The sequence below is a fragment of the Alexandromys fortis genome, unplaced genomic scaffold (assembly GCF_014885135.2).
Source record: "Alexandromys fortis isolate MF-2015 unplaced genomic scaffold, M_Fortis_MF-2015_v1.1 scaffold_29, whole genome shotgun sequence".
Classification (NCBI taxonomy): Eukaryota; Metazoa; Chordata; class Mammalia; order Rodentia; family Cricetidae; genus Alexandromys; species Alexandromys fortis.
The window spans coordinates 2,830,216-2,847,184 of record NW_026067891.1 but is presented as its reverse complement, the minus strand read 5'-3'; the positions used below and the strand labels follow the sequence as shown (position 1 = coordinate 2,847,184).

Here is a 16,969-nt window from a genome sequence, read left to right as displayed (position 1 = left end):
ACCTCAAACTCATAGAGATCCACCTGCCTCTGCCTCCTGAGAGCTAGGATTAAAGGTATGCACCACCATCACCCAGCTTACAAAAATAAACAAAAGTAGAAACATATACAGTATAATAAAAATAACCTTAAATTTGTAATAATATACAAAAATATTTGAAACAGAAGTAGAAACATAGCTGGGCAGTGGTGACACACGTCTTTAATCCCAGCACTTGGGAAGCAGAGGCAGGTGAATCTCAGTGAATTTGAGGCCAGCCTGGTCTACAAAGTGAGTTATAGAACAGCCAGGAATGTTACACACAAATCCCCCCCCCCAAAAAAAAGAAACAAAAAAGAAACATACATTATAACAAAAATAACCTTAAATTTATATCAATATACAAAAATCCATACCAATATAAATTATTTAAGACTAGTAGTTGCACCAGGCGATGGTGGCACATGACTTTAATCCCAGCAATTGAGAGGCAGAGGCAGGTAGATCTCTGAGTTTGAGGCCAGCCTGGCCTACAAGAGCTAGTTCCAGGACAGGCTCCAAAGCCACAGAGAAACCCCATCTTGAAAAACCAAAAAGAAAAAAAATTTTAAGTCAATAAAGCTTTGTGCAACCTATCTCAGGGGGTCTTTATTACCCTATTTTGTTTATTAAGCATTTCTTTTTTTAAGATTTATTTATTTATTATGTATACAATGTTCTTTTTTCATGTATGACTACAGGCCAGAAGAGGCGTTAGATCTCATTACAGAAGTTTGTGAGACACCATATGGGATCTGACATATGCTACATACAAAAGATGATTTCTAGTTCCGATTTTTTTTTAAGTTTTTATTAAGACAGAGTTTCTCTTTGTAGCTCTGGCTGTCTGGAACTCACTCTGTAGAACAGGCTGGCTTTGAACTCACAATGATCTGCTACCTCTGCCTTCCAAGTGCTGGGATTAAAGGCATGTGCCATCACCACCCAGCTATTTCTGATTATTTCTTGTAATTGAATAAACAAATACCAAAGTCAATTCTAGATCAGGAATAAGTTCAGCAGTTTCAATACATGAAACAACTCTGCATATTGACAGTCAGTAACTATATTAAGAAGTTTTGAAAATTTTCATAATACCCTGAGAATAGCATATAATTATGAACAGAACCATAAAAGCTTTGAGCCACTTAAATTTCTTGAATTATAACCTAACTCTCCTGATTTGTTTGCATCAGTGTAGAATGTTGGGGCTCCAGATATTGGTGCTCCCTGTACAATGTGAGGAAGAACCCAATTGGCTCTTTTTATAAATTGAAATGTTTTGCTTTTGGGATAGTTGTTGTTAATCTCTCTCAAGAAATCACTGCAAGCTCATTGCCAATGTTCATTTTTTTGCCCACAAAGAGGACTTTTTTTTTTTAGGAAGAAGGACCGGGACTTCTGTTGGGTCCATCCCTGTTAATTGACGAAGACTCAATTTTTCTTTTTTAGAATCAATTCAGAAACCTTTTCTGCATAGCTAATTTTTGTTATGTTTTTGTGCCAAAAAAATCCATTCTTTGCATAAGTATTTCAGCAGGAGAATGGGTAAAAGGCAGAATAATTGGATACAGTCAAGTTCCGGATCCAAATGATTCACATGTGCGCCTTGTAAGGTTCGAAATAGGCTGTTTAGTTCTTCAATTGTTAATCCAGTTGTGGTCTGTAGTCAGTTACTGTCTCCAAGTAATTTTTTGAAAGTCATTCCTGCCGGGCGGTGGTGGCGCACGCCTTTAATCCCAGCACTCGGGAGGCAGAGGCAGACGGATTTCTGTGAGTTCGAGACCAGCCTGGTCTATAAGAGCTAGTTCCAGGACAGGAACCAAAGCTACAGAGAAACCCTGTCTTGAAAAATTAAAAAAATAAAAAGGAAAGTCAATCCTGACTCTTCAGTCTTATGTCTAGCATTCCAAGCCCCTGTATGGCATACAGCCAAGGTGTGATGATCAAATCTAATCTGTCTTTCCACATCAACATAATGGTCCTCACCAAGGATTTGATCTTCGGAAATCTTATAACCTTAACACTACCTCACTGTTCGGTGACCCCTGCCTCCTTCTCTCCACCGGGTTCTCTACTGCAACTGAGGACCAGATTCCAATGCTGCTGTAACTAAATCTTTCCAGCCTTGCAGAATAATTCTGTTCTGACAACTGCTTCACAAAAGGTGGATGCATATCATATAAAACTATTGATTCCTTGGGCTGGAGAGATGGCTCAGATGTTAAGAGCACTGACTGCTCTTCCAGAGGACTCAGGCTCAATTCCTAGCACCCACATGGCTGCTCATAACTGTAACTCCATTTCCAGGGGACCTGACACCCATGGCAAAACATCAATGTACATAAAATAAAAATAAATTTTAAAAAATCCAAGTGTTGACTTGGAAAAAAAATAAAAAATAAACAAACTATTGATTCCTTAAATCTCTTTAAATCTAACACTTCTTTGGAGCCTGTCCTGGAACTAGCTCTTGTAGACCAGGCTGGCTTCGAACTCACAGAGGTCCACCTGCCTCTGCCTCCCAAGTGCTGGGATTAAAGGCATGTGCCATCACTGTAGTACTCTTTTTCCAAAGCCTGTATTTTATCAGTCAATTTCTCCTATTTGGCACAGTTATCAAACCACTCTTTTAATGATAAAATGTGAATTACCAGACTGATAATATTCATAACTGACATAACAATCCCATCAAAATTGTTTATCTCATCATTTTTTTTTCTATTTTGCATCCCATCCATAACAGCAGTGAACAGGGTCCTAATTCCCTGCATTGTGATATTGCCAATCTTTAACATAAGAAAGGTTCTAAGATTGTCCTTCCCCCTTATTCTTTTACCTTTTTTAAAGTTTACTTGCTTATTTATTTAATAGTCTAGTTTACCGTTCAAAAGTTCCCTAGTATCTTACCATTACCAGTTGGGATGCTACTCCTCAGAGGGTTGGGCTATGGACTTCCCTGGAGTAGCATGAAGGTGTTTAGATGTAGTGACGGTGTTTGAACACCAGGTGGAGCAGGTGCGGCGCGAAGATAGCTCAGGCTCAGTAAGCTAAAAGAATGCTCAGAGATGCTGGGCCAGACTCTACCCAGTTCTTGTGCAGAACCCCTGGGTGTGGGCATGAGGAGACAGGCCAACGGATGGATGCTCAAGGACCAGAACTTGCCCCAGCTCTTGTGGGAGCCGGGCAGAGTCAATTCGGGAGGACACCCAGTGGTTACAAGCGGCTAGACCATAGAGCAGGCAAGCGAAGAGTGCACCGGGGCCTCAGGGCAGGCTCTGGCCTAAGCGGCAGGTGCTGGGGGTGGTGGTGGTGGTGGATGCAGGGATGCTGGGAAAGCACACACAGGGAGCTCCGGGAAAGTGGGGAAGTACACTGGAGCCATGGGATGCCCCACTTTGGGAACCAGATAATAAGAATTTCTTTATGGTCTATTAAAATGCAAAACGTCGTGCACAGATATTAAAAAACAAAAGAGAAACCTAAGCAAAATCACAAGCCGCTGTTTACACCCACTGTTACTTGCTTTCTCGAAACGTGGGCCTCTTTCTCAATCAGACCCATCCCAATGAAAACCCAGTCTCTGGGACCAAATCGTTCCTCTCAATTGGCCAGCCAACCAGTGACAGAATCCCCCCCTCCCCCAAACAAAGATAGCCACAGTGCCACACTTCCCTCTGATCTGGAATCCCTTGGTAAGAAATCAGGAAGCTGTCAGGCGGTGGTAGTGATGGTGCACACCTTTAATCCCAGCACACAGGAGGCAGAAGCAGGTGGATCTCTGTGAGTTCGAAGTCAGCCTGGTCTACAGAGATAGTTCCAGGACATCTAGGTTTGTTACACAGAGAAATCCCGTCTTGGAGGAAAAAAAGACAAAAAACACAACTCCCTATTTCAGTGATAGAATTAAACTTTAATTTTCTTTCTAGAAACTTACAAATTCCAAATGATAGATATTTTATATTAAAAAGATTCATTTTTTTTTAAAGATAACGCAATTTTCTCTGACAAAATCATAGGAACTCTTCAGACCCCATGAGCAAGCATTAGGCTTAGCTCACGACCTGGTCCCACTCACCCTGAGTGTGGGCTTTGAAGAGGAAAAGTATAACAGCTTGGTCACCAGAGTAAAGTTTAGATGGCTAGGATTTCCAAATTCACATTCAACATTTCTGGTGTGACTACAGGCCTCTGTTAGGAAGGAGGCAGTATTCCATGAAGAATACTGCTTTCTGGATACAATTTTAATAATAAGCTGAGTGGTGGTGGTGCATGCCTTTAATCCCAGCACTTGGGAGGCAAAAGCAGGCAGATCTCTGTGGGTTCGAGGCCAGTCTAGTCTATAGAGTGAATTCCAGGACTAGTTCCAAAGTTACAGAAAAACGAAAAACCACAGGAAAAAAAAAAGAAAGAAAAAAAGAAAAATAAAAAAAAAAACCCACAATGTTCGTGTGTCAAAACATGCTTCCTGGGGCAGAGGATGTAGTTCAGTTGATACAGTGTTGGTTTAGCAAACATGATACCTTAGGTGTGATCTTTAGCACTGCAAAAAGCGGGCGTGGTGGCTCTTTTCTAATTTTAACACTTGGGAGGTAGAGACAGGAGAATCAGAAGTGCAAAATCATCTTCATCTTCAGCTACACAGTGTGTTTGAAGGTAGCCTGAGTTACAAGGGATCCTATCTTAAAAAGAAAAGAAAGAAAAGAAAGTGTATCCCATTATGCACTCCTGTAACCTCCACACTCCAGAGACTACAGCGGCAAAATTGCAAGGCTGTAACCCTCCAAAAGGGAACAGACTAACCCTCTCTGAGGAAAACCCAGTGCCAGGAGCCCACTTCCTTCACAGCCTTGGAGACCGTCTCTGCCCACCAGACAGGGCCCCTCTGTGCAACAGGGGCAGGGTCCCAAGAAAACCTGCTGCACTTGACCCGGTAAACTGGGGGCATCCAAGGACATGTGGAACCCAAGAAGTGGGAATAGCTCGTTACCTAGAGCTTAGCAGAGGAAGATCCAAACTCTGCCAGTCGCTTGATGTCATTTGGGAATGTCATCCAGCTGCCACCATCAACCACCAACAAAATCCCTGAGACATAGGAAGCCAGAGGGCTGGCCAGGTACAGCACACTGTGGGCGATCTCCGTCTTGTTTCCAAGTCTTTGCAGAGGGCTTAAAAGACCCTTTAATTTCAAACTGTCCTGGGGGCCCCCTGGAAGGCAATATGAAGTGGGGACCACCCAGTCAGCCCCTAGAGCACAGTGTTGGCTGCTCCCCCAGTCAGCACTCTGCCCCACCCACATCTGGAAAAGGGAGTTGTTCTACCAGGACCTAGCAGAAGAGCAACAGAACCAGAGTGACACAGAATCCACAGGAGGGAGAGGGATACCTTCTAGGAAATGAAGGTATGGAGACCCTAAGAGGAGGCCAAGTTAGACAAGGGAGAAGGCCAAACATTTGGATAGCTTCTTGACTGGAAGGAGACAAAATGTTGTTTTTGTTTGTTTGTTTTCCAAGAGAGGGTTTCTCTGTGTAGCCCTGGCCATCCTGGAACTCACTCTGTAGGCCAGGCTGTCCTCAAACTCAGAGATTCACCTGCCTCTGCCTCCTGAGTGCTGGGATTAAAGGCGTGCACCACCACTGCCTAGCTGAAGACAGAATGTTTTAAACCCTGCTACAATTCGAGAAGCTTTGATGGGTTTCCCAAAGAGACTTACCCAATCGCCGGATCCCCTCGGTGCCACTGATGGGACCGGGAGCCAGGCTGTTGACACGGATATTCTGGGGACCCCACTCCACAGCCAAGTGTCGTGTCATAGCGTCTGCATGGAAGAAGAAATGCGCACAGGAGGGGAGATGGTCAGGCTGTGCTGCCTGCGAGGTGGCCTAAATGCCACAGGGAGCTCAGGATCGAGTCTAGCCTCTACAGTGCCCACAGCTAGGACCAAGTTCATGTGCAGATCATCAGCCTCCAGGAATCACCAAGAGGAAAATCGCTCATACCCACGGCTGCCTTGGCAGCGCCCGCATGGAGCTGTAGCACCTGGCCCCGCATACTGAGAGTGGCGGTAATGTTCACAATCACTCCTCCGTGGTCCTAAAACATGCAAGGGATGATGTTGAGTGGGTAACCACAGGAGGAAAGGCCCCTGCCAGAAGGATACCCACCCGGAAGAACTTCTCATAAACCACTCGCGACACATTGAAGGTGCCAATGGTGTCGATGTCAACCACAGTCCTAAAGGCATTGAAAGACAAGGCGCTGGCAGGGCACAGGAAGTTTCCAGCTGCACCTGGAGAAGAGAAAGGGGAAAGCTGGTGGGTGTGGCCCTGAGAAGACAGGGCGCTGGTGGGTGTGGCCCCGGGAAGACAGGGCGCTGGTGGGTGTGGCCCTGAGAAGACAGAGCGCAGAGCACTTGAGGAAATTCTTGGGCAACAGGCACAGGATAGAAGAGTAGATGCCAAGAAGTTAAGTTCTAAAAGCAAGTACGGAGACAGCACTTGGGGCAGAAGCAGAAGGATCAGGCGTTCAAGGGCAACTTCAAGCCCACAATAAGTTTAACCCCAGTCTGGCCTATAGGAAATTGTCTCACAAAAATAGATAGTAAACCGGGGGCAGTGGTGGCGCACGACTTTAATCCCAGCACTTGGGTGGCAGAAGCAGACGGATCTCTGTGAATTTAAGGCCAGCCTGGTCTACAAAGCGAGTTCCAGAATAGCCTGAGCTAAATAGTGAAACCCTGTCTTGAAAAACTAAAATAAATAAATAAATAAAAAATAATTTAAACATTAAAAAAAGATTTTTTAAGATTTATTTATTTGGGCTGGAGAGATGGCTCAGTGGTTAAGAGCATTGCCTGCTCTTCCAAAGGTCCTGAGTTCAATTCCCAGCAACCACATGGTGGCTCACAACCATCTGTAATGAGGTCTGGTGCCCTCTTCTGGCCTTTAGGCATACAGACAGAATATTGTATACATAATAAATAAATAAATATTTTTTAAAAAAAGATTTATTTATTTATTGTGTATAGATTATATTCTGCCTGCATGCATGTATGCCTGCAGGCTAGAAGAAAACACCAGATCTTAGTATAGATGGTTGTGAGCCACCATGTGGTTGCTGGGAATTGAACTCAGGACCTTTAGAAAAGCAGGCAGTGCTCTTAACCACTGAGCCATCTCTCCAGCAGCCCCGATTTTTTTTTTTTTTTAGTGTTTGTGAATGTGACCTTATCTGAAAATAGAGTCTTTTTAGCTGGCATGGTGCCCTAAGGCTTTAGTCTCGGTGGCACTTTGGAGGCAGAGTCAGGGGGATCTCTGAGTTCAAGGCTAGCCTGGTCTACAGAGTGAATTCCAGGACAGCCAGGGCTATACAGAGAAACCCTGTCTCAGGGGGAAAAAAAGATTGAGCCTTAATATATGATAATAATATCAATTATTCAACAAATACAACATTTGAGTAATAGCAGATATTGTGAAGTGATTATACAGTTATATAGTGTTATACCTAAATTATTCTGTAAGGCTATGAAATCACCTTTTTTCTGGGCCAATGACAGTAACCAGGGCTTTTTACATGATGAGATCCATTCCCAACTCTATTACTTTGATTTATTGTTTATTTATTTAGAGAAAGACAGGGTCTCTCTATGTAACTTTGGCTGTCCTGGAATTTACTATGTAGACCAGGCAGGCCTGAGTGCTCAGATTAAAGGCCTATGACACCATACATGGGGAGGTAACCCCATACTTTTATAATGTTAACATTTATTATATATATACATATACATATATATACATGTGTGTATATATATATACACAAAACGTGTGTGTGTGTGCATGTGGTGTGTGTGGGTGTGCATGTGCCATGGCATTTATGTGGGGGTCGGGGACAGACAATCTGTGGTAGTAATTTCATTCTTTATTCTTTCCACCATGTGGGTCCCAGGAATACAACTGAGGTCTAAGCTACTGAGCCACCTCACCAACCCACTTTTGTTTGTTTTGTTCGTTTTTTGTTTTTCCAAGACAGGGTTTCTCTGTGTAGCTTTGGAGCCTGTTCTGGAACTCATTCTATAGATCAGGCTGGCCTTGAACTCACAGAGATCTGCTTGTCTCTGCCTCCCGAGTGCTGGGATTAAAGGCGTGTGTCACTGCTGCCCCATTACCAGCCCGTTTTTTACAGTGGAAATCTAAGTACCCAAGAACACCCCTGAACTGTGACTTTCAGGTTCACAGGGCACCCGTGTAGATTAGGTTTACTGATCCACCACTCGGAAAGAGCAAAACTTGTCAGGCTAGAGCCTGCAGCCTGAGTCTTGCCTCTGGCAACTGTGAGGCCAGAGTTGCGCCAGGACAAGCACCTAGGCTCTCTGGCACATCCCTGCCCCTGGCAACAGAGTTCTGGAGCTTCCAAGTAGCACTACCGACCTCTGAGAAGACTCTGACCTCACTTATTGCTGACTCACAGTTAATAAGGATGTCGATTTTGCCAAACTCCTTCAGTGCCTGGTCCACAGCAGTCATGACAGCTGGGGGAACTCGGACGTCCATAGACAGAGGGAGGCACCGCCTTCCAGTGGCAGCAACCAACTTTTCGGCAGCCTAGGCAGCAGAAAGCAAGAGGGTTGGCTAGCAGCGTCAGCCTGGAGAAGCAGCCTTCAGGCCTCCCTGCCAGCTGAGCCTTGGCTTGAAAATAGCCACCTTCTGGGGCCATGACCCCTGGCGAATGTCGGTAAGACATCCTGAATTCTCTGTAACCTGTCATCTGTCCCAGATCCCACCGTCTGCCTACCCTGTGGGCATTTCCCCTGGACATAGATGGGTGGGATGAAGGCCTTCATACTTCACAATGCTGGTGATACTACTGAAGAATTCTGAGACCATATTACTTCCAAAAACATGACCCAATAAGTACACTTCTGAAAAGGCAAAGGTGGTTTTTTTTTTTTTTTTTTTTTTTTGGTTTTTTTTGGTTTTTTGGGACAAGGTTTCTCTGTAGCTTTGGAGCCTGTCCTGGAACTAGCTCTTGTAGACCAGGCTGATTTTGAACAGGGCAAAGGTATCTATGAGGGTCCATTTTCACTGAGTTCCCTATACAAGAAGAAACAGATTTTGGTGGTTTTAGACCCTGGGGTCAGGACTCTTCCCCACCCACATTCAAAACCCCAGTCTTCCTCTCTTCCTCTCACCGTGGTCACTCTTGGCAGACTCCTGCTGGCGATGACAGTGTGGCAGCCATGCCTGCAAAAGCAGATGGCAGCCTGAGGAGACAAGTAAGAGGGACACACCCTGGGGGGCACCTACCAGGCAGAACTCTACAAGGAACTCCCCCGAGAGCTTCTGAGGCCGAGGTATGAATCAAGGCTGAAACATGACTGGCAGTAGGCACAGGGACTCAGGCAGGGTTGGGTAATTCTGAAAGGACTGCTGGATACCGTGGTTGCCCACTCCTAGGTTTCTGCGCTATGTCTCTGACTTGGGGTATTCTGACCCAGATACCGTGTACATGGCAGAGAAGGTGCGGCAGGCTACTGGTGCCAATCCCAGACCTGTGCAGGGCCTGCTGGGACATTGGCATGGAGGACAGAGAGCCCATTTTGAGAGAGGGAGCCTCATGGTGGCAATGGGGACTACCCGCTACACAGGTTCCACAAAAACTACACTAACTTATCTAATCTTCATGATCAGATAACACACAGACCTTTGCTCTGCTGAGAAGGAATTGCATAAAGCTTCAAATAACAGGCCACTACCTGGAGTCAAAATCAATTCTTGTGGGATTCACTTCAGGTTGTGGAAAGGAGAGCACTGGGGAGAGCTGGAGAAGGGCGCTTTTCTGCCTCCGCCTCAGCCAGCTTCAGTAGCAAGTCCCTAAGCCTCTCCTGAAGCCACAGACCTGTCCCAAGAGACACTCCACCACCGTAGCAGCCCCCTCACAGACCGTGAAGCGCTGAGGCTAGTCATACAGTGTCACCGACCTCTAGGAGACTCCAACGGTGCTGTCTCCCCCCCCCCAGGGCAGCACCCAACCACTCCCCAAAATCCATTAGGGTCCAGTCAAAGGAAAGGAAAGTGGTAGGGAGGGTCCCAGAGCAGTGTGTACCTCATGAAAATCTCAGCGATCCGGAAGCCAATCCCAGAGCCACCACCCGTGATAAAGGCCACCTTGTCCCTTCAAAAAAGGAAAATGTCATTTTTAAGTTACTTATTTTGTTTCTATGAGTGTTTTGCCCATATGCCTGCAGATGCTGTGGTCCTGTGTGGATGCTAGGGACCAAAGCTGAGTCTTCTGAAAGAGCAGTAAGTGCTCTGAGCCACTGAGCTATCTTTCTAGTCCCTAGAATCTACTTTAAAACCAATGTTTTAGCCAGATGGAGGATGCATGTCGGTAAGTCCAGTACTTGAACGGTGGAGGCAGGGGAACCAGGAGTTGAAGGCCAGCATGAGCTACATGAGATTCTGCCTCAATAAATAAATCACTGGCCAGGCAGTGGTGGTGCGTGCCTTTAATCCCAGAACTGGAGGCGCGGGGTAGGGGGGTGGGGTGGGATGCAGAGACAGGCAATGATCATCTTCGTGAGTTTGAGGCCAACCTGGTCTACAGAGTGAGTTTCAGGGCAGCCAGATCTACACAGAGAAGCCCTGTCTAGAAAAACCAAAACTAAACAAATTAAGTAAATAAATAAATAAGTGTAAACAGAGGGTAAATGGGTGGCCAAAGGAGGACTTTGAGCCCATGGACATTCACCCAGTGCGGCTGTGAAAGAAACATGCTCCTGCAAAGGATGGAGTCTTACAGGTTTCGACGAAAATCCCTAGCCACAAATCTGCAATCTTTAAAGTCTTTTATTCTTGGGCTAGAAGTTCGGGGCTGAAGGGGACTATTTAACCTAAAATGCCCTGTGTAGTAAGATCTCAAGTGAGACGTTTTCAAAACGAACCAGCTTCCTCACTCAGTCCTTCATCCCATCCTTCCGGAACCCCAAGAAACTTCAGGTCTATGATCGTCCAGAAGCAGGGTACTGAGCACCCGACCTCTGTGCTGTCACATCAGCAGCTGTTCCATTCTGACCCTTGCTCCCCAACCCAGATCGCTCCCTGGTTCCCTGTTTGAGCTCACTGGAGAAGGTCCGGGCAGAAGAGGTGGTGGTATTCAGAAAGACAATCGTCTTCCTCAACGTCGGGCGGCTGCTGGGCCATGACCCTGGGTGCCGGCTGGAGTGGCGAGGGCAGTAAAACTGGGAACCAGACCCTACCTTCCAACGCTGCACACTGCGCTCTGCAAGCTGCTCGCTCCGCCCAGAGCCCAGAAACATCCAGGACCAGAGTCCCACCCCCGCGCCACCCCGCCCACCAGGCTCTCCCTGCAAAGAGGCCCCGCCCACAAGGAGGCATCTGGTCCCTCCACGCCTTCCTATCCCCGCCCTCCAGCTCTTCCCATTCCACCCCGCGGACACCCCACCCATGGTGGCGCGTGGCCTGCTGGGACAGTGGGAGGAGGCGCTGACGCAGTGCGCTACTCCCGCCTGTTATACCCCGAGTCCTTTCCCAGTTGGACGTCCATGCGGCCGCTTAGTCCAAGAACCCAGGCTCGCTAGACTGTGGAAGTCGGGACTCCGGACGTGCACCGCTCCGCCGCTTGGACACTCCCTCCCAGTGCGAGAGGATCGGGAGCCTGCAAAGCCAATAGCTCCCTCGCATGGCTCGCCCGGGTGAAAAAAATCCCAGAGTGACCCTCTTGGTGGCTGGCAAGGATCCAGATTCTCGTGAAGCTGCTCAGGCAGACCGGTGCTGAGAACCCAAGACTGGGTTCCATCGTCAAGATTTCGAAAAGTGAAATAACTTGTCAGCTAGCCTCCGAAGCTGTCATGTGTATCAGCTACTTGTGTTAGCCACTTCAGGATCCGAGGTGAGATGTGACGTGCTGTGTCAAGCAGCGGTCGCTGTCACAGACCACACCAGGTCTGCCGTGCAGGTTGCTCTCTAGTGCCTGGGTTGCTTTGAGAGAAAGATGAGAGTAGCCGCTGAAGTGTAAGCCTCTGCTGTTCCGACCTCAGGAGACCTGACACAATACCCGCAAGGACTGGTACCCCTACCCACAGGCTCCGTGCCTTGAAGAGGCCTTAGGCCCCACCTATCCCTTGCCACCACCGTCTCTCAGAAGAATCACACCATACAGGCAGAAGCTGCAACAACGCCAGCCAAGGAACTCCGTTTGTATTCTTGATCTCCTGGCCTCACACTCTTGCCTAGCTCATATATTTACCAAAGTTAAGGACTCCTTCTCATGGGAGAGTAAAACTATAACCTTCAAGCCTACTGTTTACACCATGTATAAAAAAAGCACTCATTAGGGTGCTGGAATAAAGCAGTTTTCTCCAGCTATGACTACTGGACATCATGGAGCAGGCATTGCCATGGTGACCTATAAGATGCTGGGCCCTGCCGTCATATAAGTAAAATAAGGAGAATACAGTGGTAGCTAGGAATGGGGTAGTGGCCTGCCTTAGATTCCCCACCCAGACTCCTTCCTACTCTCGGGGGTCTTGGGACAGGTTTGCTAGAGTATTTAAGAGGTAGGTTAACTGAAAGCAAGATTCTACCATGCAGTTTCCTTGATGTCATTACCCCTGTAGGGTGGGACTTTGTAGTGGTTCAGCTGTTCTCAAGTCACGCATGCTTCTGCAGCTAACCCCTCACCGTCATCCACGCCTCTGTCAGTGCAGTAACTCACGGTTCTCCAAGGTGGGAATGGATGGAGTTGTTACTCTTTCTTCACATCTCCCCAGGCAAGGGCACACAACGCTGAGATGGCAGAAATAAGCATACCATTCCCATTTAAAGCAGAAGATTTTAATGTCTCTCCTCTGGGGCAGGCAAAATCACCTCTGACAATGTCCAAAAGGTTGTCTGGCACTTAGGTATAGAAGGATATGATCCAATATTATGCTGGCTTAGGATACAAGGCACATAAAGTTGAGGCTTGGACTCCCCTGGGCTGGAGTTGGACAAAAGGTGGACAGGGTGTGGTTTGGAAGATGGGAAGGGTATGGGCTTGAGTTCTTTTTGGCAGAGGTAGTTGGTCATGGATGAACCCTGAAGAACAGTGGGCAGTTCAAACCCTCAGGCTGGGCTGCAGCTGCTGTGGTGACCGCCGTCTGCCCAGTTCAACAGTTCGCTGCTCTGAAACCACAGCTGGATCTCCCTCTGGGCACCCTCCACAGAATCGCTAGCATGGATGACATTCCTGTGGAAGGAGGAAAAGCATGCCTATGCTTCAGTGAGAGGGGTCCCAGGGACAATTCACCTCCAGCCTCCTGCCCTATCAGGGAACAAGGTGACCGTACAGAAGAGAAAGAAATGGGCTATGGTGCCATGGTCTGTAATACCAGCACTGGAGGAGCCGAGACAGGAGGACAGTCTGGAGTTCTAGGCCAGGCTGATTACAGAGGGAGACCCTGTCTCAGAAAGGAAAAGAGAGGGGGCTGGAGCGGTGGCTCAGCAGTGAAGAGTGCATTCTCTTGCAGAGAACCTGAGCTTGGTTCCCAGTACCCAAATAGGGCAGCTTCAAACTACCCATAACTCCAGCTCCAGGGCATCTTAATACACCCTCTTCTGGCTTACACAGGCACTGCAGGCACATGCACAGACACACACACACACACACACACACACGAGACATACACACACACAAAAGAAGGAAGATGAGAGATGCAGCTCAGTTGACAGAGTGCTTGTCTAGCATGCCCTGACTTTGATCCTCAGCCTCACATAAACCAGGCCTGGTAGTGCATGCCTGTACTTGGGAGGTAGAGGCAGGAAGATTACAAATTCATGGCCATCCTCAGCAAAAGGATCAGTTTGAGACCAGCCTGGGTTACATGATATCCTATTTGAAAAGAAAAAAGAGGGAAAGGAGGAAGGAAAAGTGGGTGGGCAGTAACAGGGGCTGGAAATTTGTATTTAGCCCGGCCTCAGTTTCTTGCAAGCTCAGAGCCGGGCTATACACCAGCTTCCGAGAGTTGCCTTTTCCTACCAGTCATCAGAGCCAACCCCTCATGGTTATTGACCGAAATAGAAAACTAAACAGCCAGTAAACACCCTGTATGATTATAGACGCCTTTAATCCCAGCACTCGGGAGGCAGAGGCAGGCGGATCTCTGTGAGACCAGCTTGATCTACAAAGTGAGTTTCAGGCAGCCAGGGCTACACAGAGAAACCCTGTCTGGAAAGAAAAAAAGAGTCAGGGAAAAAAGTTTAATCAGACAGGGCAGCATACTGTAAGTTAACACTCATGTTGGTAGAGGCCCGAAGATAAAGAGTTCAAGACACCTTAACTACTTAATAACCTCAAAGCTAGCCTGGCCTACCTGACAATTTATCTTAAATAAATAAATAAATAAATCTTATAGTAAACACCCAACTATCAGAAACTTTCAGCCCAGCAAGACACCCAGTTCTCAAGAATCTGTCTTCCTCTGCCTCCCTCCCCCCCAAAAAACCCCAAGGTTTCTCTTGTGTAGCCCTGGCTGTCCTGGAATTCACTCTGTACACCAGGCTGGTCTTGCACTCAGAGATCCGCCTGCCTCTGCCTCCTGAGTACTGCACCCCCCCCCAGCTTCATGGCTCTGTCTTAAGTGCCAGCTGCCATCCTAAACTAGCCTTCTTTAGCCTATATGGGGAGACAAGGGTGTTGGGGCCTCCTTACCTGCTGATATGAACACTGAAATCTCCCCTGATCGTCCCTGGGGCTGCCTCGGTTGAGTCAGTATGTCCTATCATGGTCCTTGAGATGTGGACCACATTGTGCCCTTCCCAGACCTGCAGCACAGACATGCGGGTTGGAGAGAACTTGGGGGACCCCAGGTGGGCTCCATCCAAGCCCTTTCTTTTGCTTAGGGGAAGACACCCCCCCACACACCCATTCCATTGCCCCTGCCCTGCTGTACCATGGCCACCACAGGCCCAGAGCTCATGTAGCTGATAAGGGCTGGGTAGAATGGCTTCCTCTGCAGGTCCCGGTAGTGCTCAGCAAGGATGCTTTCTGGTGCCTGTGTGGAAAGAGGGGTAAGACGAACCCTTGGAGAGTAAAGCCCCAATTAGTGTCCTGAGTTTGGGGCACCTTTCAGACACAGCTACGGAAGCCAGCCCCCAGAATGGTTAACTCCCAACCCTTGCAACTGCCAGTGCTAGGAGACCTTAGTGACAACACAGGCCGAGGGCTGGTACCTGCAACATCTTCATCCCCACCAGCTTGAAGCCCCGCCTCTCAAAGCGGTGTATCACAGTCCCCACGAGCCTCCGCTGCACCCCATCTGGCTTCACCGCAACCAGGGTACGCTCCTGGGGCCAGGAAGGCCCTCCTGTAAAAAAAAAGAAAAAGTCAGGGGTGAAGACGCTCCACATTCTCAGGTCTGTCCCACCTGGATCCCCGACAAAGCTCAGACAGCACAGGACTGGAAAGTGCCCACCACCAAGTAGGAAGGTCTGGATGAGCAAAAATGACCGGGAGCTGCCCTGGTAGTAGCAGAAGCTGCCCAAGGTGGAGATGGTTTCCCCCAAAAGGCTCAGATAACTTCAGGAGCAACCAGGCCTGTTAATGATGTCTCCTGGGAAGAAAAGTTGAGCCTAGCTTCACATGACTCCGGGGTGTCACACTGTGTGAACCCCAGGCCTGCACGCTAGGAGCTCACCCTTTGCGCATGGAGAAATGGCATGAAACCAAGGATAGTTAAACCAAGGACCACTTCCAGGTGGCCTGAGCGCTGGGGACCAAGGGATGGGAATTGAGGACTTTGATGGGGAGTAAACCACATTGCAGGAGAGGAACTCCAGGGCTGCCAGGGGATTCAGGTTGCCTCTCAAGAGAACACTGTTCTGATTCTGTGACCCCCATGCCACTGCCAGGACATTGAGTGTCTCCTCCAAGATGAAATGCTACTTTGTTTTGTTTTGTTTTTGTTTTTGAGACAAGGTTTCTCTGTGTGAACTGTAACTCACTCTGTAAATCAAGCTGGCCTCCGACTCAAGAGATCCATCTGACTCTGCCTCCTGAGTGCTGCGATTAAGGGCTTAAATTCTACTTTTGAGAGGGTCCTAGTCCCCAGTAGTCTCACAAAGTGTGCCAAAGAAAGAGGAAACATCAAGTTAAGTTAGAAAAGAGGGACCAGGCTCTATCTTCAGGCCACAATGGGTGTCCACTACAACTCAACAGGCTGAATTATACCCGTTTGTTCTCCTACCAGAGATAACGGGGGACCCTGCGAGATGACAGGGGACCCTAGGTAGCCCAGAGCTCTGCTGCCATGTATCTTGATGAGACTGTTCAATTCCCAGGGTGCATTATCTGGCTCTCAGAAAGCACCCCATAAATGGGTTGCAAGCGCAGAGACCCCAGGAAGTGGCCCGGTTGTCTTAGGCCTGCTCTGGCTTAGGTTGGCTTTCAATACCTTGGGAACAACGGTTCTGTGGAGAGAACGTGATCCCCCACCCACCCACCCACCCACACGCACAGACCCTTAGGAGCCACGAGTGTGCTAGTCTCCCCGCCTGGGCTTGGGCTTTCTACTGCTAAAAGCCCTGACCCCTGTTGGGGGTTGCGCTGGCACGATCCTCCGGGACAAAACCAAGCCTTGGGCTGTCGCACGTGCGCAAACAAAGGCCGCGCGGAACCCATCCGCCCAGCTCCCCACGGGTGCGGGACTCACCGGAACTGGGGCGCACCAGCAGGCCTGGAATGCGTGGCCCGCACAACAACGCCCGCAGCACGGCGCGCCCAAAGAGGCAGCCCATGGCGCGGGCCGGCTGGCACAGAACGCAGCGCGCTCAGGGCTGAGGGCGGTACCACACTTCGGCCCGCCCCTCCGCCCCTCCACCCCAAGGGGCCCAGTGGGGCCCCTCACCCTGTTCCCCAAGAGCCGGCAGGATCCGAGCTTTAATCTCCATTTAAAAAA

At 48.4% G+C, this 16,969-nt stretch overlaps 2 protein-coding genes across 4 annotated transcripts; both read right to left on the bottom strand.

Moving 5' to 3' along the window:
- Positions 1-3,910: 3,910 nt before the first annotated feature.
- On the bottom strand, positions 3,911-11,325 carry Decr2 (2,4-dienoyl-CoA reductase 2). 2 transcript variants are annotated; one of them, XM_050134660.1, is made up of 9 exons: positions 11,137-11,325; positions 10,120-10,188; positions 9,206-9,257; positions 8,483-8,618; positions 6,183-6,307; positions 6,018-6,111; positions 5,732-5,836; positions 5,009-5,226; positions 3,911-4,696 (listed from the first exon to the last, which is right to left on the bottom strand). In XM_050134660.1, the coding sequence occupies exons 1-8, from the start codon at positions 11,214-11,216 to the stop codon at positions 5,009-5,011; spliced, it is 879 nt and encodes a 292-aa protein (XP_049990617.1). In that variant the 5' UTR covers positions 11,217-11,325; the 3' UTR covers positions 3,911-4,696. The 2 variants fall into 2 exon arrangements, with proteins under 2 accessions (XP_049990617.1, XP_049990607.1); XM_050134650.1 differs by having other exon boundaries at positions 3,911-4,700; positions 11,137-11,324.
- A 1,528-nt stretch (positions 11,326-12,853) lies between these two features.
- Positions 12,854-16,963, bottom strand: Nme4 (NME/NM23 nucleoside diphosphate kinase 4). 2 transcript variants are annotated; one of them, XM_050134680.1, is made up of 5 exons: positions 16,724-16,963; positions 15,246-15,379; positions 14,966-15,067; positions 14,725-14,837; positions 12,854-13,286 (listed from the first exon to the last, which is right to left on the bottom strand). In XM_050134680.1, exons 1-5 carry the CDS (start codon positions 16,806-16,808, stop codon positions 13,184-13,186), a joined length of 537 nt encoding a protein of 178 aa, XP_049990637.1. In that variant the 5' UTR covers positions 16,809-16,963; the 3' UTR covers positions 12,854-13,183. The 2 variants fall into 2 exon arrangements, with proteins under 2 accessions (XP_049990637.1, XP_049990629.1); XM_050134672.1 differs by having other exon boundaries at positions 12,854-13,263.
- Positions 16,964-16,969: the final 6 nt, after the last annotated feature.